This window comes from Bubalus bubalis, chromosome 23 (assembly GCF_019923935.1).
Source record: "Bubalus bubalis isolate 160015118507 breed Murrah chromosome 23, NDDB_SH_1, whole genome shotgun sequence".
Taxonomy (NCBI): domain Eukaryota; kingdom Metazoa; phylum Chordata; class Mammalia; order Artiodactyla; family Bovidae; genus Bubalus; species Bubalus bubalis.
Window position 1 is genome coordinate 14239589 of NC_059179.1, and position 22834 is coordinate 14262422.

The following is a 22834-nucleotide window of genomic DNA, read 5'->3' on the forward strand; positions in this document are numbered from 1 at the left end:
ATGGTGTATTGCTGAGTGCTTAAGAGCTAACTTAAAAATTAAATGATAAGAAAATATGATTAGCCACAAAGATTTTTTAAAAAGAAATTAAACTCATACCCTCAATCAAAAATGCTTCCATCAAATCAATATAAAAAATGTTGATGAGTGGAAGGCTCTAAGACGTGGGTACTTACATACATCCCATAGATGGTATTTTGGAGGTCATAGCTCAAGCCTGCTAGCTCTGCTGCATATGCATACTCGTTGAGTGAGTCTTTGAGGAGCTCAAGGTACAAATAGGCCATGTTACAGTGCAAGGGGTCCACATAAGCAAATGGGCTGGAAGAAAATGTTGACAGTAAAATAGCTGATTTATTACTTCCCAATGTGATACGGCCTTTCGAGATGGATCAAGGAACTGGTTAAAACAACTTCCTGAAGATACGCTTTGAATTCTTGAATCTGTCTCTTCTCATGAGTAAAAACAACAACAACAACAAGATGTCTAACAAAGAAGCTTGAAATATGCCATGGGTACTGGTAGTAGTGAAGAGGGAAAAGGAATTATTACCCCAGATGGCATGGTAGAACTGACAAGTTAGAAACACAGGGTAGGTGAGGAGTAGGAACAGGGCAAAATGCATGTCTACGTTTAGGCTGGTAGGAAAAGGCATGGCCGACAGCTGACTGACACAGCATCTGCACATCCTCTTTCTTCCTCTAAGCAAGCCATACATACTCACGGTGGACAGAAGGATGAGACTGAGAACTTTGTGCTATGATTACATAAACTTCAAAGAGACAAACTGAGACTTGAAAGAGAAAAACTGACACCTGTGAAAATGTTAGCGTATCTCTGAGCTTCCACCTAAACCAACAGACTAGAACACTGTCAGTAAAGGAATAGATAATATCCATCATATAATTGCAGCCAGAACCAGGAAAAAAATATTAACATAGGAAATTTTTAAAATATAAAACAGGGAAATTTTTAAGTGAGAAACAGCAACAAGAGAGAGGAAACAATTACAGAGTGCAAGACTGCAGAGACCACCTAATTTTAAATCTTCATTTCTCAAATAAGAAAGATCATTTTCCTCATGTCACCTGGTCTGGTAGCAACAGAGTTAGGATTTGGATTTAACTCAAATGATCTATTCATCTGACTATGTGACACTGCTTACCTTTATGACAAGCAAGTAAAAGGTTCCTTCATTCAACAAACATGTACTATATTCTTACTACGATGTTACACACTCCTCTAGGTACTGGAGATAAAGAAGGAACAAGTCAGGCAGAGTCCCTGACCTCACAGAGTTTAGAGTCTAGTTGGAGGAGGCAAATAACACATTTAAATATGATACATCAGGTGCTGATGGTGTTATGGAGAAAAATTATGCAGGGTAAGAGGAAAAGGAGTGATAGGTAGGACAGGAAGATTACTGATTTCTATAAAATTGCTCATCAAGGCCTCTTTGATAAGGTGACATCTGTATCTGAGAAGCAAAGGAGCAAGCTTCTGGGGATATCTCAGTGGAGAACTTTCCAGTCTGAGGAAACAGCCAGTGCAAAGGACCCGAGGCAGTCTCTTGGCTTAGTTTGTCTGGCAGCAAATTATAAGTTTCATTTTATCCATAGCACGGTAAATATAACCAAGGCACTGAGAGCAAAGCAACAATTTCATCAAAAGCTGATAATGAAGTAAAAATAGGGGTAAAATGCTTAGCCCCAGAGAAATTAATACCAAAGAGAAAATCATAAAGCTATACAAACATTCTCCACCTGGCAAATCTAAATAGTACTCTGTCATTTCATTTTTTAAGTATTTATTATACACAATGACAATTTCCTTCTTTAGGCAAATAGCAGTTCAGAAACCTTACTGGCACAACTCACAAAAGCAAAGCACCAAAACAGGAGAGAATCCTCAAGAGGGCTTGTCCCCACCTCCACCCATAGGTAGAAGTGAAAAGCCAGATCTGGGAGTTCAAAGCCATAGGGCTAAAGCTCAGAACACAATTCCAAGAAGTGTTCTGAAACACCAGCCTTGCTGGTGAACTGGAGAGAGTCCTAAACGAACTTTTAAAACAGAACATGATTCCGGTGGAATGCTTAAATCCTGGTTCACTTGTTAATTTAAAACATGTTATTTTGTAACCAGATGTTGTGTGCTTAAATATGGGTCACAGAGTTTTAAAAACTATATGTATGCATGATACTATCCTATTTCTGAAAAGATTAAAAGGATACATACAGGAGAAGGAAATGGCAACCCACTCCAGTGTTCTTGCCTGGAGAATCCCAGGGACGGGGGAGCCTGGTGGGCTGCCGTCTATGGGGTCGCACAGAGTCGGACACGACTGAAGCGACTTAGCAGCAGCAGCAGCAGCATACTGTGCGTAGCCTCCAAGTTCAAGAAATGTTTCTCCACCATTTCACTTCTGTGTTAACTGAACCGAGGAGTCAGATTTATTATTTTATCTGCAAATGTCTGACCTTCTGTTACATTTTGGGGGACGTTACCTTTCTGCTACTATCATCTGTAGTGGATGTTACTGTACTTCCAAAAACTGGCCGATAATTCACAGGTGTGTATTCCACATTTCAGTGTGCTTACAGTGGCGATTCGTAGTGTGTTGTACTGTGTTATTTGTCAACTTCAGCTCTTCTGTATTTTGAGGACATTTAAACATTCCTTGTCTTGTCAAGGTGACAAAAGCAGAATGTAATTTTGGGGGAAATCTTTGTGATTAATGGTAACAGTTTTGCTTTTAAAGCTAATAAAGTTAGTTGTTTTTTTTTTTTTTTTTAAAAAAAATAAATAAAAGGATACATACAAACAGAAAATTTCTATAAGAATGTACAAGAAACCTAACAGTGTTTACCTCTAGAGGGACCAGAACACCAAGACGGATTGGTGAGAAGCAGACATTTTTAATCCTGAGAACTATGCTGCTACTGCTGCTAAGTTCCCTCAGTCGTGTCCGACTCTGTGCGACCCCACAGACGGCAGCCCACCAGGCTCCCCTATCCCTGGGATTCTCTAGGCAAGAACACTGGAGTGGGTTGCCATTTCCTTAGAGAATGCAAAAATGTCAAATGGTCTCTCAAAAGATATTCTGAAGCCAAATGGCAAAGTGTGGCAAGCTGCTTAGAGTGTTAAAAAATATCACTTTTAACTATCAAAAACTAAAACCAGCTTTGTAATATTTTCTGCCAATAGTAAGCCATAATCAGAAAGTCCAGGTTTGATATTAAAAAAAAAAAAGCAATAATCTCTGTGCAGCTCTAGATAATCTATGAATCTCACGCTATAAATAAACAATGCTGCTATCTCTACAACCTCAACATACTTGTTGGTGAACTATTAACATTCTACTTAGAGATTCTTTTTCCTTCTTCTGAAACATTTAAAACATATCTCAGCTTTAATTTCATGCCAAGCAAATCAAACAAAAATTAATGAAAAAGTTGATCATCATAGTGAACATTATTAGATGATGATAGGGGTTTAAAAAAAAAAAATAAACAGACCACTGAATTTTAGAAATATAAAATTACAGAGTACAGACTCAGAGTAAAATGTGAATTGAATGATAATATTATCACACAAATAAAGAAGACAGAGAAGAACTAAAGATTTATATTGAAGGATCACTGCAACAGTAGCATTATTCATAAATTTTACTAAACATCTTCTACCAAGTCAGAAATAGAGAATGCAATATCTAAGGGCTCCAGACAATTAAAGGACTGGAAGGGACTCAAGATCATTTAATAACTACTACCTCTTTTTCTGGGCAAGCTCTAGGAATACAAAACCAAAACCATAACAAAAAACCACCCTGGATTATTTCATTTTTTTTCAGTGAACTTCTGGTGAATCTACAGCCTTCCCAGATTCAAAATCCTCAAGGTTAGGAAGATCCTCCTAAGAGCTAACATAAATCATTTCAGTTGAAGAGTGTACTCCTCAAAAGAAAGGAAGAATTAACAACCTTGGCTCCTAAAATACCATTTAACAGAAGATGCAGCCTTTCCTGGTCTATGCTAAATAATTCTAATTCCTTTTATTTCCAGACATAGGTACTTAAGGAAGCAAAGAAAACTTTTAGAAATGTTGATTTTTATAGGAAGCTTTGTAGCTAGATTCATTTTACATACCTGAAAAATTCAAAGTTGAGACAGGCCTTGGGCAAGAAAAACTTATCATCTTGTTTGAACCAGAGTTTGCTCATAGCTGTATCCTGTGATGGAAACACAATATATTTAGGGAAATATAGGCACATTTGACAAAAATCTTCAATCAAATCCTCTTCAAGAGGAGGACAGAGGCAACAGCTGAGTTTTGTTCTGGAGAGGCTACTGTCCCGTGGCTCTGAAGCACTCTCCAAGAGACATCGGATGGGAAGCTGGAGAAGATGACTGGTAACTCTAGCAGCAGAGAGAAATTACCCTCTTATCTCACCCTGGGTCAAAGAGATGGGGACCCAGTGGAGGAAGAGACAGACAGGAGAAACCAACACCAACTATCCTGCCCCTATCCTTCTCGAAACTAGGAGGCAGATGCAGGAGTCCCTGGGGGGCGGGTATGAGGCAGCCAGCCTCCAGCGTGGGCCACATGGATCCCAGCCCGCAGGAATTCACACCCTTGTGTGGTCCTCTCTCCTGCACTAGACCAGGGCTGGTCTCTGTCGGACCAACAGAATACGGAAGATGTGATGGTATGATACTTCTGGGATTAGATTATAAAAGACTGTGGCTTCCATCTCGATCACTCATTTTCCCTCTTGGATCTCACATTTTAGGGGAAGCCAGCTGCTGTGTCAAGCAACTCCGTGGAGAAGCCCATGTAGTGAAGAACTAAGATCTTCCCCAAACCACACAACTGAACTTGCAAGAGACTTCTCCAGCCCTAGTTGGGCCTTCAGTCGACCAAAGCTCCATCCAACAGCTTAACCATCTCTCTCGTGGGAGACCCTGAGCCAGAACTACCCAACAGAGCTACTTCCAGATTCCTGTCCCTTGGAAGCTGCATGAGAAAAAATAAATGTTTGTGGTTTTAAGCTGCTGAATGTTAAGAGTAATTTGTTATACAGCAATGGATAACTAATACAGCCAAGGATGAATAAATAAGCCACTCCCTCAACTCTCCACTCACTCATTCATACCAGATTATATAGTCTTCGAGTTCACTTGAAACTATCTTGAAACTCTGAGAAGAGACATAAATGGTTTAGTGTTCTCCTTATTTTATGCTAAGATGGCCTATTTAAAACACACAAAAAATTAGGAAAAGTAAATAAGCTTTCTCTTTGAATAACCCAACCTTTAACTCATAAAAATGTAATTTTTAAAAGAAAAGTGACTATCTCACTAATAATCTAGTTACTTGAGATAAATTTCATAGTCCTAAACACTAACTTTTGTCTCAATGACTTAATGTTAGGTCTTTTGAAGGGAAAGAAAGATGTTTGTCTATGGAAGTAAGTTTATAAAGAGTTAGTTTTAAAGTTTAGAAAAGAGGATGTGCCGTAATAATTTGATCCATTTTCCCACACAATCTACCCAAGGTGTGAAATAATGACATGACAAGAACATCTGGAGAAAGAAAACCCCCTTCTCAATCATTCATTCCACGGACTTTAAACTCCATCAACTTCATACAGCCACTCTTTCAAAATGAGAAAGAATTGTTTATAAGGGCAGGAAATCCAACAGCTTCCCCTGGATATGCTCTCTTCCAGGCTTTAGAGATTCTTTCTTATCTTTAACTTTCATGATGCAGCATAAGTCTACTTCCTTATTGGGTCTTCAGTGAACACGGAAAAAGGGCTTTCAACATTGAGTTATATATTTTAACACACGAATTATAGTCCAGATTTACTACTTTATTTTCTGCAAAGCAAACAATTCCCTAGAGTCTATGCTCTACAGCAGTTTTGTTTATTTTGACATTTTTAGCCTTTTAATATTTTTTTTAGTTATTATCTCTGCAACTCTTCTGTTATCTCTGGGGTGGGAGCCCCCTAAATCAATATAGTACCAAATGCAAGAAACCATTGCTCTAGTCCCCTCCAAGTAATAGGTCTGTCCCCTAACTTTAATATCACTGATTCTAACATATTACCTTAATAAGAGAAGGGTATGGCGTTGCTTCTTTTTCTAATGATAAAATTTCAAAATTTGTAGGAATAAATTCGTTCTTCGTTGGAAGTTTAAATTTCCCATTCAGATCAGCATTTTGCCATTTCTGGATGAAGAGTGAAAAAATACACAAACAAAAGTGATTAGAATCTGATTTAAGGGTTTAAAACACTCACTTTGCTTAATATCCAGGCAAACAATAAAGGGAATAAATGTCAGCATTCTTTGCCACCCTATATAGAGGCTACTTCCAAAATCTAGCAATGACTTTTCATGAAACTTGAGTTGGAATCTCTGGAACTAATCAAGGTTTTACACTTATCTATCTTTCTTCTTTATACATCTCTAAAATGATCAGCCGACATGAAGGAACAATCAGAGACTATGGAACGCAGAGGCTAACGTATGAAGATCACATCTGCTCTAGCTCTTTAGAGAACTGGAGAATAACCTGCACAGAGACATACTTCCACAACTGCCAGACAACCGGTGGTTAGTCTAAGAGTTAAACTTGCAGCTATACTAAGTTACTTGCATGTGTGGCTTGAAAACTGGGTTAAAGAGCGTTTCTTTTACTTCACTTCTGAAGCCTGGCCAACTCCTCTCCCCGATGACCATGTGAATTTCCAAGTGGACCAGTATTTCAAGCCTAGGGTTAATGACAAAGCTGAGATTTAAGTCAGCTTAACTGTAGAATAGGATTGTCCCAACCTGCAGGCTGGGTCTGTTCCATGGGCTACTTCCAAAAGCTAAGTGAGACTGATCAGGCCACAACTGATGAATTCTGACTTGTAAGACTTTTTATTATTATTATTATTTTTTTTTTTGTAGAGACTTTTTATTATTGAAAAAAAAAAAAAAAAAAAGCAACCAACTGCCAGTGCTTCTAGGCTCAGTAATCTGGTCTCCAGTTGATGTCGCAGAACTGTGCAGCTCTTGCAGTTCTATTTTGGTTCCTGCATCTGGATCTTTTGGCACTGTGATGGTGAGGAAGTTGACCACATTATTTATTAGTAGCAACTTAAGTCTCCAGAATGGCTGAATCATAGGGAATGGTAAGCACTCAGCAAGTAATTTCACCGCTGAGCTTCCAGATCAATTTGTTTTAATTTCCATTTGGGGTAGGTTTGTCATGGTCAGAATTTGGTGAACAGGGGTTTTCTCTTGTTTTGGGGTTAGTTCACACCCAGCACTAACCCCTGGGAGATCAGCTACCCTCACAGCTTAGTAAGATGCACATTTTCACTCATTTTCTCCTGTACTGTGACTATGTCAGAGAAGTATCAGTAACAACTTTCTTTCTTATTCTTTTTTCTATTTCATCATTACCCTGCTACCTTTAAGAAATGTCTATTGTTAAAGTTTAACTAGTATTTAGTTAGAGCAAGGCTTTCTGATGTCTTCCCATGAAGAAAGGACACAATCTCAAAGCTACATAGCCAATGAAAACCAAAAAAGAAAAAGTACTAGACAAGTAGGTAAGACTCACAAACAAAATCCTGACTCCTGATGTATAACACCAGCAACATACTATTTACTACACATACCTGTTTTGAAACAAACTGTGACGATCCTATGTTGACAAAAAGAGCAATAATACAATATGAGGCATAAAATATAGCCCCTCCTAAGGTGAAGACAGTATGAATCCCAGAAACTGCTTCCCATGTGTGTTCAGAGCAAGGTCATGAGCTCTCAGAAACCCTCGCATCTGTTTTTCAGGTTCCCTGTTTCCATCTCTTCCTGCCCGTCTTGGTGCCTGTGCATCCCTGTGGACTTTGAACTCCAATGATCTTTGACTGCGTGAGGCTGAAGTCTGTCTGACAGCCCTGCTGGTCTGACAGACATGTGAGAAGATGGCTATAGTGTCATTTCTTCATGTAAATCCTATGCTCCAGCTCTCTACCTTCCTGTTTACGCCTCTTGGGAGGGTACAGACAGTGCTGGGCCACGACTCTCCACACTCTGGGCAGGGAATTGGTTGATCCAGGGAGCTCATGTTCTTGCGTGTCCCTCACACATCGGGCTTCTTCACAGATGGGCTAACCCTACCTTAATGACTTCATCTGGTATAGCTTCTTGTTTGTACTGGGTTCCGTACCACTCTTCTGTGCAATCAGTTTTTCCTTCAAAAGATTTGGAAACTATTGCAACCCTAGAAATAGATGGAAAAAAAAATCTATAAATTCATGTTGTATATATAAATTTATAGAATCTGACTCATGAAAATATGAATAAATGTCCAAGAATGTGTTGGGCTTCTAAGACCAAGTAAGTTCTATGAGGCTTAGGTGAAATGGCTATGTATGTACAGCAGTCTCTGATCACAGTCTCTGTTACCCTTTGATTATAGCCCATCATTTTGGGTGTGAAAAACTGCTTGCAAAAAAGATTCTTATTATGAATGCTATTGACTAGAATCTTAAAAGAAGAGTAGCTAGGGAAAAAAAAAAGGAACAAAGGTCAGTTGAAAAATAGTCTTTGAAAAAGCACAACAAAATACTCCTTCCTAGGCCCAAGGTTACAAAAATGGCTAAGAAAACTTGTTGGCTCATTCAGAAAACCAAAAAAACTAAAAACATTCTTTCATTGTAACTTGCTAATTTGTACTCTTTTGTTTTTTTTTCTGCCAGACACTACCATCAATTAACTGTATGTATTACATTTACACTGGCCTTCCTGCTGCCAGGGTAGATGGGGATAGGACCAAGAAAAACATTTCTTTCTCTGATGGGCTAGTAGGAACTTCACAGAAGAGAAATGAGAAGGGGGAAAAACAGTTTAGGGAGGGAAGGCAGAGGTAAAATGTCAGAAGATTATAAGCAAAGAAGCAGAAGAAGCTCTGTACCAGTGGAGCTCCTGTCCTAGGGAAGGCTGCTGCCTTTTAATTATCAAAGTTAGAATCACTTCACTCTGACTAGCTGGCTCAACGCCAGACTGGGAGCAGTGCTTTTGAACTGTGTCAGTAGAGTGCTAGGCCAACAGCTCGGAAGGCTTGCTATGTAGTCAGTCCTGTTATTGGTTTCGCTTCTTTATGTCCCAGTTCAGACAACTAGGTTCATGTCTATTCTTGCTTGTTCTCACTTATCCTCCCAGAGGTTAGGTTCCAGTCTCTGAATGTCAGTCTCACGGCTCAAAGTCCACTCCTTTCAATCAAAACTCCCCTCTACTGAACACCCATTCATTTTCAGAATCCTAGTCTCTGTGTTCTAAACACCTGCCCATCACTGGATTGCCTCAACTCCAGTGCCTGACCGTCAGAACCACCGTCTACTTCTTATTCATTCTAGATAAAATAGTCTACCTGCCTAGTTGGACTTGGCCTTCTCACTTGCTTCAGGGTAAATATTACAAGCAATCTGACTCACCTGTCTGTGAGAATGACTGACTTAATCTTCTAGTTTACAGTATTCCTGATCTGGTCTAGCTGCCACTGACCACTATCTGTTCTAGAAAACATGCTAAATAAGAATATGTTCCACAGAAATACACAGAAGAATCCAAGGGTCTGACAGATGAAAGAGTTCGGATACTGTATTCATGCTGGCAATTTGAGAATCCCTTATGAGGGGTACGTGTGATGTATATAGAGCTCACATGGCCACATGAAGAGTACGTCATGTTTCTTAAGGACATTCACTCAATACATGACAGAGCCAGCTAAGACTCAGTCATAGAAACTGCTTCCACTCCTGCTGATTTCTCAAAGAATGAATGGATTAATTCTTAGGAAGACACCTAAAAATATGTGTTAGGAAGTAGAATTGGATGGTAGAGAGGTGGTATTCCCATCTTCTCTTCCATGAGATGCTTGATTTTGAAAAGTTTATTACACAGATGGCTGTGATTTCCCTGAATGACAGCCCCATGCATCAGAATAATGAACAAGGCATTGATTACAACTTATGAAGACTGGAGCATTCATTCAGCAGTGGACTTGCCTTCTGGAACAAGGAAACTTTAAACTCAGTTCTGAGAGAGAAAGTGAAAAAACTCAGGGAAAGCTGCCAAATGTTCTGGAGGATGACTATATGACACAGAAAGAAGCAGACAATGTAGGTTGACAAGGAAGTTAAAAAAGGGGGAGAAGGGCAATTCACTAGGTACAATCCTGAGAAATTTGCATAGTTAGACACCAAAGTAAAGTGTATGGGTAACAGGTGAAATGTTACCATGAGGCTCCTCAATCTAGGTAAATACCAAATATTGGCCTAACAAAAAGAGAGACCAAGAGTTAGCGTATCATCGAGGAATTAAAAACTGAAATAAAATGATAGAGTATGTATATATTTTCAAACAAATTATGAAGGGGAAATAACAGAAGAGACAGATTAGACACATGTCAAACATACAGAAATCTACAAATCAGAGTGTGGAAGCACAAGAGGACCTCAATTAGGAGAAAAAAGGCACAGTAACTGAGGTACCCCACAGAGAGCTACAGTATGTTTAACTGCAGACAACTGAGAAAAACTGGCATGGACACTGCAGCACCTTAGACTATCTGCTGGAAACCTAATTATGCTAATAATAATAAAAACAAACCTAGTCTCGATGAGTTTTTTCCTAGTGGGGGAGGAGGGCAATGCTATTCTTTAATTTCATCTACAAAGCATTGGCTACTGCTACAGTACTAACAGAGGGGGGCATGGCAATCCACTCCAGTATTCTTGCCTGGAGAATCCCCATGGACAGAGGAACCTGGCGGGCTACAGACCATGGAGTCCCAAAGAGTCGGACACAACTTAGCAACTCAGCACAGCACAGCACATGGTACTAATAGGATCCTTGGAAATATGAGAGAAAATGATCCTTTAGTTTCATACTGAAACTTACAATACTAAGAAAAAGAAACAGTGGGCTAGAATGAATGCTGACTGGTGAGTTCAAGTCAGCCACTTAGAAGTGTTCAGAGGAAAGAATAGCTGCCACTGCTGATGGGACCCATTCAGAAATAATCTTGACATTATTAATCTATAGACATTAAAAGGCAATATCATTCCCAAGGGACGAATTCTCATGACACCTTTGCAAATAATCCCTGAGACAGAAAAGAGGGAAGATAGCCGATAATGAGAAGAGGCTTCACAGGTAACTGTGACCAATTTAAAAAAGAATTAGTAGGAACTGCACAGACCTGGCCATCAGAAACAAATTCTGGTTGATACCATGACTCTCTTTGAGATCTTGCCAAAATCACAGTTAAGATCTAAATTAGGCAAGTCTCCAGGATTCAGTTTCATCACTTTTTAAAAGGGATTCAACTAGATAAATTCTATCCTCTTACTAGTAGAATTCTACAATATCAAGATATTAAATCATATTTTTTAAAGATACACAACAAAGGAAGAAAAAAGGCACAAAAATCTAGGCACAAAAATCAATGATTTATGTGTCTGTCTTTATGACAGTACTATAAGCATCTTAAGTACTATGGCATTAGGGTAAGCTTTCAGATCTGGCAGTGTTAGTCCTCCAACTGTTCTTTTTCTGTGTAGAAGTGTTCCAAGTAATCTAGGTCCTTTGTAGATCCATATGAATTCTGGAATCAGCTTACCAATAACTTAAGGAAAAAAGCCTACTAAGACTTTGATTGTGATTACATTGAATCTGTGAATCAAACTGGAGAGGATGGATATTTTAATAAAATCAAGTCTCCTAATCTATGAACAAGGTCTTTAAATATCTCTTGGCATTGTTTTATAGTTTTTTGTGCAGAGATCTTGTTTATCTTTGATTAAATTAATTCCTAAATATTTTATGCTTTTGTTGCTATTGTAAATACTTTAAAATTTTTTTAATGTTTTATTTTGATATAGTTACATATTTCTATAGTTAGGAAGTTGCAAAAATAGTACAGGGAGGTCCTGTATCCTCTTTACCCAGTTTTCCTCAATGGTTACATTTTACCTATTATAATATCAAAACCAGGAAATTGTTGTTGGTACAATGTGTGTGTATAGTTTTATGTCATTTTACCACATGTACCGATTTTGTATAACCACCAATAATATTTCTTTTAATTTAATCTCTCTACTGTTTGTTGCTAGGATATGTCTGGAAAAGTTCAAACAATGGTAACTAGGAAAATGACTGATAGAACGGTTTTGTCATTAGATTTTTTCAAAAAGTTCTATCAGATTGTTGATTTTACTCATAAAATGACTGGTCCAAAAAACATGTTTACTCAATCACCAAGTTCCCAGAATTCTGGAAATGTGTGCTCAAAAGGGGAGAAAAATAAAAAATGCAAAATATGCGCCAATCAAATGTATACCTTTTATTCTTGACTTTTAGAAAATATAGATGAAATTCAATTTTAAGGCAGAAATATCGTGTGGTAGCTCATAAGCTCTTTAGGGCTGATCCTCCTCTAATAGAAATATTTGTTAGCCTAACAGCTCCTCCAATTTTTGGTTTCCTGATTAACCACTGGCCAGTCAGGAGCATTGAGACTGTAATCCTTACTTTCACTTAAAAAAACAGAGGGTGTCCTCACTTGCTTATAAAACAAGATAAATGAGCTGACCCTTTGGGAGTTAGAGTTAGGATGAAGCCAGATTAAGACAATCTATTATTATATCTTATTCATAATGAAATTATGATTATTATTTTTTTTTTTTTAAAGAATCTTCATGTTTTCAAGATACAGACTTAAAATAATCAAGACTGGAGGAAGGGTGAATGAAGAAGTGTGGGTAAAGATCAAAAAGGCTAGCCATGTACTGATTGCTGAAGTTTGGTATTGGTTCATTATACTGATTCTCTCTACTTTTGTAATCATGCTTGATAAAAAGTTTAAAAGCATTTTATTCACAATTTCAAATTTTCAGATTCCAACTATCACTGAAAATCTAGTATGTAACAGTAAAATCTGTAGTGACTCACCGGACATTTTCTGGTCTGAGTTTATCGAGAACCATCTCTATTAAATCTGGTCTAAATTCTTCCAGTAAATATTCAGCTGTGAGCACTTCTTCTAGGGGATAATACTTTTTAAAAGGAAAATAAATACAAAAGTAAAATGTGTAAGGCTACGATACAGTTTAACTTATTAAAGCAAACAGATCTTTAACACATAAAATCCTCTATTTTACACCCCACTCTTCCCTCCAATTAAATTTTATTTCATTGTAAAGATTTCTGAATCTTTTCTTTCTCTTACCACACTTTAAGCAATTTCATATTGTGGGATAATTTTACAGTTAATCCCCAAATAATTTACATTACAGAGAACAAAAGTACATTTTTTCAGGGAACAAGTAATACCTCTAGCTAAAAATTGAGTGTCGATTAAAAGAAATTTGGTGATTAAACGCTGGCATCTATAGGATTCTTAATATAAAGTATATATATTTTAATAGAATTTTTTCTTTAACTTCTATGAATGAAATCAGACAAGCATTTACAAAGTTGTTATGGAGGAAAAATGGCTTATATTTTTAGTTACTAAAGAAAAATAATGTGGAAGAAGCTTTTTTGTAAGGGGAACTTACTGAGACAGACTGATTCATTCGTTCAACAAGTATGTAATGAACACCCTACTCTGTGCCAGGCACTGTTCTAGGTGCTGCTGTGGGTACAATGGTAGGTAAGACAGATGACGTCCCTGTTCTATAAAGAGCTCATGTTCTAACTGGGAGGAAAGTGATGTCGCTCAGTCTTGTCCGACTCTTTGCAACCCCATGGACTGCAGCCTACCAGGCTCCTCTGTCTATGGGATTTTCCAGGCAAGAATACTGGAGCGGGTTGCCATTTCCTTCTCCAGGAGATCTTCCCAACCCAGGGATTGAACCCAGGTTTCCCACATTGTAGGCAGACGCTTTACCGTCTGAGCTACCAGGGAAGTCCTCTAACTGGGAGGGAGGTGGACAATAAACAAATACTGTCATTATACTGATAAGATGCTATAAAGAAAATTTAAAAGGGGCAAGGTCATGATTGAGAGGTCAGGGAAGGTGTCTCTAAAGCAGAGACATCTGAGTGGAGACCCAAACGAGAAGAACCTAGCTATGCAAAGACTGTAAGTGTTCCAGGCAGAAAAAAACATCAAATGACAGGGCCCTGAGAGGGAAGAAAAAACTAAACGCTTAAAGATTAGACAAAGAGCCAGGATAGCTGGTGTGGAATGGGAATGAGAGAGGTGGGAGGGGGAGTGATATGGAATTCTGTCAGAGAGAGGCTGGAGTCAGATGTCGTTATGGGTCAGGTAAAAATTTAGATCTATTTCAACTCTGACGGGAAACCACTGAAAGTCTTGACACAGAGGACTGAAATAATCTGATTTGGGTTTTCAAAAGATCATTGAGGCAGGGAAAAAACACTAAAGCTAGGGAGACGGCAAACACGAACTCAGCTAAGAGTCTATGATGGTAATCCAGGTAAGAAATGAAGGTAGCTCATATTAGGGTGACAGCAATGGAAACAGGGAAAAGTGGGTGATTTATAGCTTTTACATAAGTAGCACATGACACATAGTAGAACTGAAAAATATTTAAAACCAGTAAGCATGATGTCTATGTAATGAAAATATTACAGATGATGATTTTCAGGATGATGAAAATTAAGATTTTAAATATGTCTTCACATCAGAGTTTACTAGTTGCTACAAAGTCTAAAGTTTTACACTGTAGCTTCAATTTTTATGATTTGTATAGTACTGAAAGTAACATATACAGGATCACTGAAACACTCTATGTGCCAAAGTATAGAGTAAAATAACAATCAACTTACATGTAATATTCCTGCAATCTTAGAGGTATAACCCCGTGGTCTCTCTTTATCTTTAAACCTAAAAGCAACAGCATTCAAGTCCTAAAATGAAAAATTAATCCAATTAGACATAAGTTACCTGTTATTTAGAAATACTTTTTTCCTTGGCGGTGGGGATTGGCTTGCCTCCTATTTTCCTCCATATATAACTATCACTTTCTGGAAAAATGGCTATGCTTGATTTAGAAATGTACAGAACACGAATGAAAATAACAAATATAGAACATGATTCTATAGGCTAAACTGTTGAAACTATTAGTCAAAGAATCAGGAAAACTGTGAAGGAACCCTGTGAGATTCATCAGTTGCATAGATGATGATTTTACTGACCCTTTCAGAGAACTGTAGCCTGATTAGAAGTTACTGTCCTAAGTTTCACAGAGATTATACCTTTAAACAAAATACATTTCAGTCTTGAATAGATCTTAAAGCAGATGTTAAAAAAAAAAAAACTCTTAAAAGAAGCCTTTAAAAATTTAAAAGACAAATACCTTTTGTTTTATGCAAAGAAAGAAAGAAAGCAAGAAAAGGACAGGCTTTTCCCTACATACAACAATAAAATCACTTTTAAGAACACAATAATATATATAACAATTCACTGTTTCTTTGAGAGTTCAATACAAATTTTAGATACAGCTTCAGACAGAGAACTGGAGTAAACACTGATACATAAAAGCTCAAGAAACTCCTGGCTTTCTTCTCAGGGACAGAAAATCAATCTATTTGTTTCTTTCCTTTTCCTCCTAAAAAGAGGCTACTTGATGCCTTAACCCTTAATTGTGCATCAGGTAACCAATCAGACTAGTTAAGACTAGGCCTTAACTAAAGCTACTATGCATTTCAAAATTTTAGAGTTTAAATTAGGAACAATAAGAACTTAAAAAATTTCACTGGGCCTTAAACTCACATATACTTGTTTCTTGAAAACTTTCCATAAGAAAAATTTTGGTGAAAGAAAGTACCTTGCACTCTTGGAAAACCCATTCTTGAGGTCCTTCTGCTCGTAACTTCTGAATGTATTGAAACATGTGCAAAATTATATCCTCAACATGTACTGCAAAAAAAGTGCACACTTAAAAAACATTCAGTCTTCAAATCCTTCAAAGCAAGGAGCTTATTCCTAAGGTAAGTCAGGTAAGGAGAAATGGTCCCCCTTAGAAATGGACTTCTCACCTCCCTGTGACTAGGTTTAGGGTCCCACATACATGGCCTTCCAAGATCTGGGATTTGTGACAGAAGGGACTTTGGGGTAATAAATGAGTAACTAAAAAGTCAAGTACACATTTTATAAGTGCAACATAATGATTAGTTGTTAAGGAAGGAAAATCACCCATGAAATGGAGGCCAAGTTACAACAGATAAAACGGTATGAATTAAAGTCTTTATAGCTTTACAACAAAAAAACAGATCCAGAGCATAAATAAGTTAATAAAAGTTAATCATAAAAAATCAATTTTCATTCAAAAATGGCCAATACTTACATAATCCTTCCTCAGTCAAGTCCACATTAATGATAAAAAACATAAAACCTCGGGCTCCTTCCTTTTGCCCACCAACAAGAGTATTTACCCAGCCTGTAACATTCAAAGGAAATCAACGTGATTGCTTGTGTCTTCTTTTAAGACAAGGAATTTTTTTCTAAAAATTAATTCTATACATTCCCAAGAGACTAGAAGGGCATTCTGCAGAAAAGACTGGGCAAAAATCAGTTCAGAAAAGCAGTTTCAGGCACTGCAAAAGATTCAAGGAATTTTTGGGGTTGGGAGTTTTTCTTGGGACTCCTCAAATCATTTCCCAAATCAAGAGTAGACTACTGTGCTTAAGTGCTATATACAGAGTCTAAGTGGAGAGGAACCTTGGAAATCTACTGACTGATCCTAGTATTAATACACCATTTGATGGATTTGATGGATAAGAGTAGATAAATGTTTCAGCTCATTTCATAGAGATGGTAAATAATATACAATATGAGATTTACTTTTTTTAACCTCTATCTTATTTAAAACATGGGCCAGAATATTTTTTGAAATATTTAAACTTCACTGCTCAATACCAAAAAGGTAAAACAAATTATGAAAAAAGACAAAAACAAAAACCCCAAAGAAAAAACAAAAGCATATTAACAACCATCACCTCACTCTCCCATAAACTCTAAATAGTCTCATCTGAAAATATCCCTTCACAGGGAAATATTTAGGAGAAATGAGAGCCAGAGTTAAAAAAAAAAAAAATGATGGAGATGCGGTACTACCTTCATAAGCTGGGACCCAAGAGACTCACCCTTTGATTTAAGTTCTGATAACAGACTTCCAGGACCTTCATGCCCAATGAGATGACCGAGATAATGACCGGGATTTGATTTGTAGTATTTCTGAAGGTCAGGTATGGGAAATGTCACATAAAGATTCCTAATATCCTTAATGGGTACTATTTTGTAAAGTTGCTGGGGGGAAAAAAACAAACCACAAAAGATTAGCTATGTATAAATCCTACTGAAAAAAAAAAATTTACAAACTATTTAGAATACTGATTTAAAATAAACAACAACCACCCTGATTTTCAGAGGAATCCCAAATTGAGGAGAGAATCAATTGCCAGAGAAAATCACACTGACCAAACAGAAATAAATGACCCGGGCTCTTTCTTAGTGCGATTTCATTACAGGTATGCGGTCCATGTTTGGTCCCCTGGACCATGTGGCTCAGTGCTTTTGGATGCTTGCCTTCTGGCACTGCTTAACAGCTTCTACAGTCTGCCAAGGTTATAGCTCCCAAAACTACTTTTAGCATGAAAAGATCAGAACGTATTGTTACCTTTTTGGTGATACATGTCTCTAGTATATGTGAAACTGATTTCATATGACTACCCAGACAAATATAAAAAACCATATAAATAATGAAACCTCTAAAATGTTCTATGTACTCTTTGGCAAACTAGCATATATTATATCCATAAATTTAAAACAGAAAAAAAAAATACTAGCAATACATGCACTTACTTTAAGATGTTCTTCTTGGAAAGGATGTTCAGGAAATTCTGGCAACGGGACATTTTTGTTCTCTACTTCAGAAAATAACTTTACCACCAGATTAGTCAAGTCATCTAAAGATTCTACAAGAAAACAGACAACAGAAACAGAACTTAAACTAATCATAACACCTAGTGGGTAGTATTTAAAACCTTAGGATTATATATGTACCTATATAAAATCATTATGTTGTATACCTTAAATTTATACAATGTTATATTTTAATTATATCTCAGTAACACTGGTGGGGAGGACCTTAGGATTTCCTGAAAAATTTCAGGATTACTAAAAGGAAAGCCTAGGAATTCTTTAAAAACTCCATCTGATAAGTTGAAGCATTCAGTTAAACCCTACCAGAACCTGTATAACTTCTGTAGCTATGAAATATTGATAACGATTATACCTCAGAAATGTCTGCCTCTTTATAGTTTAAAAAACTATTTTACAAATATTATCTTGAAATAGTTTAAAAATAAACATTAGAAACAATAATAGAATAATTAGTGGCATTTGGAAACTGACTATTTTATCTACAATTTCCAACAGAAACATACTAAACCACTGGCTGATAGACAATAACATTAACTTTTTAACAGTCTAAACCTATTATTAAAAGTCAAATGTTAGCATCTTTAAGTAACTGATTTTGTGGGAAAATAGTATAAAATGGTGAGAAGAATCCTGGGTGAGGGGATCAGAGGACTTTGATTCTAACCCAACTCTAATAGCAACAAATTATGTCAAAAGAGCATTTAGACAAACTGGTTAAGCACTCCAGGTTCTATGAAACATGAAAGCTGGAGAGGGTGATCACAAGTCTCTTCCAAGGTCTAACATTATATGATTCTATATCACACTCTGTCAAACTCAAGCAAAGATTTGTAATTGTTGGTAAGATTATACAGCCATGTGTATGAAATTCTTCTATGTTATCATCTATCTATATTTTTTATAGAGAATTGTATTTGCAAAGTTTATAAAGTTATATAGATGAGATGTTCACTGCAGTATCGTTTTTATAAAAACAATAAAAACTGCAAGTGACTTTCAGTCATCTATCAATGTGTACATGCTATTAGACATCTCTACATTGGAATTTTAGGTAGTCATCAATGACAGGGAGATGTGTATGGGCTGACATGAAAATATCTCAAATTTCTGTTAAGTGAAAACTACAAATTTCAATGTCATGTAGTATAATCTCATTTAATTTTTAACAGATATACATCAATCTAAATCTATTAATGAAATTCTACTTTTGGAAGTATAACAAAAAATGATTTAGTTGACTATCTTTGAAGAGGGCACAGTGCTCATAAAGTGAGATGAGGAGGAAGAATTGATTTCCATTTTTATGTATTTCTGTATGGGACAAATTTTCTTCTATGCATACATGTTACTATTATTCTAAAAAGAAAAAAAGTGGAAAAGGTTATCTTTTTATAAACAAGATAACCACTCACCTTGATTCTGTCTCCTCAAAAATAGGTTATTTATAAATGGTATAAACATTCATCACTTATTACTGTCAGAAAGCATTTGAATCAAATAAGAAATTTCCCTTGATATTCTATGACCCATTTTGAACTTCTCCATGAACTCTGTAAAAAACACTTAATCACTATTTGACAATTGTATGTGTGTGTGTGTGTGTGTGTGTATATATATATATATATATAGTGTGAAGTTCTCTTTTAGGTCTATGAATGTGGGTATGTGCACCTTATTTATAAAACATATGCATTTTTACTTCAATTTTTTGGACTTGTATGAAGAACTTTAACATGTCCAGAGCCAAATAAAAGGCCCAGCCTGTGGCTGCCTGTTACATGACAAGTGAACTCAGGAGTGAAGTGGGTGTATCTTGAGTGAAAGATGTCAGAGACATCTGACATAAAGAGACAGACAGATGGGACATGTAACTGGAAACAAGCAGGGTGGCCAACAATGATTTGTCAACCTGAAATGCTGATGACAGTGGGGCCCTTGACACAAGATTCTACTAGGGAATGCCTTTCCTTTTCAAAGCACAAATTCACCGTGTAGCTTTTTAAAGGTAAGGCAATTGTACCATAAAGCAAAGTCTGTCTTCACCATTAGGCTGTGAGCTACCAGAAATCAGGGAACTGAGTCCCATTCATCTTTACACTCCCAGGACTTGGCCATCCTAGGGTCTCCACTTGACAGCTACCTATTTGTCAAGTGTCCAGGTAATTGGTGCTGCCACAACTAGAGAGATGGAGAAGGAAATGGCACCCCACTCCAGTGTTCTTGCCTGGAGAATCCCATGGACGGAGAAGCCTGGTAGGCTGCAGTCCATGGGGTCGCACAGAGTCGGACACGACTGAAGCGACTTAGCAGCAGCAGCAGCAACTAGAGAGAGGGCCTCATGGGAAAACAGAGAAAAACTTTTTTGTCCCTTTGTGACAGAGATTCTGCCACCTGGTTACTCTTCCTCTTCCCTCCTCCTAGAAGAAGGAGCAGACTATCTCTTAATCCTCTAAGAGATCCTGTTTCTTCCACACACCCCTGTACTGTAAGGACACCTCTCCCAGACCTGTCATCAAATCCACTCAGCTGAGCACAGAACTCAGGTCACACAGGGAGACCAAACTGGAACAAAGAAACTCTTTGTTTCTTTCAGATGCTGGCTCTGTCACTTCCACTAAACCAAGAACACTGAGGGCAGGGTTCATGTCTGAGTCATCTGTTGTCATTATCACTTGCCCAGTAAGTGCTTACTGAAATCATGTTTTATCTCAGGAGGACATGAACAAAAATACGCTTAGAAACCTATTCCCAGGACTAGGCTCTAAATACCAAGTTATTTTTTTGTTTTTACACTCCACAGACTTACCTATCTTTAGAAAGAACACAGAACACACACTTTTTTTTTTTAGCCTTTTCCTTGGACCCATTTTATATCCTCATTCTATTATCAAGTTAAAATAAACATAGGCGCTTATTTTCTACCTACAAAAGTAACAGTTGCCAATTTAGAAAACTTAGAAAAACAAAAGAAGAAAAAAAAAAGAAAACAAAAGTCTCCTACAATCTCATGATTATGGAATGCTACAAACAGCTACCATATATGGAGTATTTGGGGTGTCACCAGGTACTATGCACTTTTTCTGCATTATCTCAATTAAACCTCACAACAGATATGAGGTACCACTTCCATCTTAACAATGCAAAAACTGAAGAGCAGGGAACAGAAGTAATTTTGTTAGCTCACAGCCACACCTCGGGTAGGTGGTGTGTTAGGAATTCAAACCCAAGCTCTCAGACTCTAGAGCATGAACTCTTAACTACTATAGCACATTATTACATTTCTGGTATGTTCTTCTACATTGTCTTATGTCTCCCATTTATGTCTATTAGAGTTTTTAAGAAATCCCCAAATGGGATCATATAGCACATAGCATTTTTATAGAGTGCTTTTGTTTTCTATTTAATACATTAAGAATATTTCCCATGCTATTAATACACTGTCATAAAACTATTTATTCATTCAATATTTATTTACTGAGTACCTATGATGTACCAAGCACTAACCCAGACAAATCAGTGAACAAAACAGTTTCTCTTCTCAAGTGACTTATATTCTTATATTCTTGGTGCAGCAGACAATAAAGAATATTTAATATTTCTTTAAATATTAAATGTGTGATAATTTTTAAAGATAAATGTTTGATAAATGTTTTAAAGAACAATAAAGCATCTGGGAGGTGAGAAAGTGAGAGAAGGGATGCTATTTTCTGTAAGATGTTCTATGATATAGCTATAAGATCACTATTAATCTCCTATTAATGAACATTTAGCTTGCATCTAACTTTTTACTAGTAAATACTATACTGAAACATCCTTGTACATCACCTGTTTGAACAACTCTGATGATTTCCTTAGACTGCACTTCTAGACGTAAAAATGTATTTTTTAAGGGTGATGCATCTTAAATTCTCCTCTGTAAAGTGTGGAGGAATTGCATAAATTGTATACACAACAAACACAAAAGAATACCTCTCTTCATAATAGGTATTAGTTAAAACAAAATCCAAACCAAGATTATGGTAATTTAATAGAGGAAACAACATATTATCATTAATTTGCACTTTTAGAATCAAATATTTGTTGCTTTCTCATAGTTTTCCTAGTTTATAATCATCTGCCTTTTGATTTTTTAGTTTTCTGAATTTTATAAGGTCAAATCTCTCAATCTTGTCCTTTATACTTCCTTTTCTTGCCTTTATATGTGTAGAGCACCAAAAAAAGTGAAAGTGAAGTCGCTCAGTCGCGTCTGACTCTTTGCAACCCCATGGACTGTAGCCTACCAGGCTCCTCTGTCCATGGGATTTTCCAGGCAAGAGTACTGTAGTGGGTTGCCATTTCCTTCTCCAGGGGATCTTCCCAACCCAGGGATCAAACCTGGGACTCCTGCATTGCAGGCAGGCGCTTCACCATCTGAGTCACCAGGGAAGCTTCAACTTCCAACGACTGATATTAATCTGTTTTTTCCTCAGGTCTCCATTTAAAATCTCCTAAGCTGAAGCTCCAATACTCTGACCACCTGATGAGAAGAGCCAATTCATTAGAAAAGACCCTGTTGCTGGGAAAGATTGAAGGCAGGAGAAGATGGGGATGGCAGAGGATGAGATGGTTGGATGGCATCACCGACTCAATGGACTGAGTTTAGCAAGCTCCGGGAGATGAAGGACAGGGAAGCCTGGCATGCTGCAATCCATGGGGTCGCAAAGAGTCAGACACAACTGAGCAACTGAACAAGCTTCTTTTTAGAACACAGTGAGTTAAAAACAAATTCCCCTCCACATTTTCTCCAAGAAGGTCATCTGCAAAGCCTCTAAACAGATAATAGGAAACATCTTATATCTTTCTCCCAATACTTTG

General features: G+C 37.1%; 1 protein-coding gene across 9 annotated transcripts in view; it reads right to left on the reverse strand.

Moving 5' to 3' along the window:
- The window catches only part of IDE (insulin degrading enzyme), a 95677-nt gene that overhangs the window by 22583 nt on the left and 50260 nt on the right, over positions 1-22834 (reverse strand). For 8 of the 9 annotated variants that reach the window (XM_006073692.4, XM_044935322.2, XM_044935323.2 and 5 more), the window contains 10 exons: positions 17900-18012; positions 17182-17344; positions 16383-16475; positions 15864-15955; positions 14863-14943; positions 13018-13121; positions 8182-8284; positions 6113-6235; positions 4147-4229; positions 177-321 (listed from right to left, as the gene is read on the reverse strand). In XM_006073692.4, coding sequence (XP_006073754.1) covers positions 177-321; positions 4147-4229; positions 6113-6235; positions 8182-8284; positions 13018-13121; positions 14863-14943; positions 15864-15955; positions 16383-16475; positions 17182-17344; positions 17900-18012 — 1100 coding nt within the window. The remainder of the gene's footprint in view (positions 1-176; positions 322-4146; positions 4230-6112; positions 6236-8181; positions 8285-13017; positions 13122-14862; positions 14944-15863; positions 15956-16382; positions 16476-17181; positions 17345-17899; positions 18013-22834) is intronic. The other variant, XM_006073691.4, reaches the window with a different exon arrangement.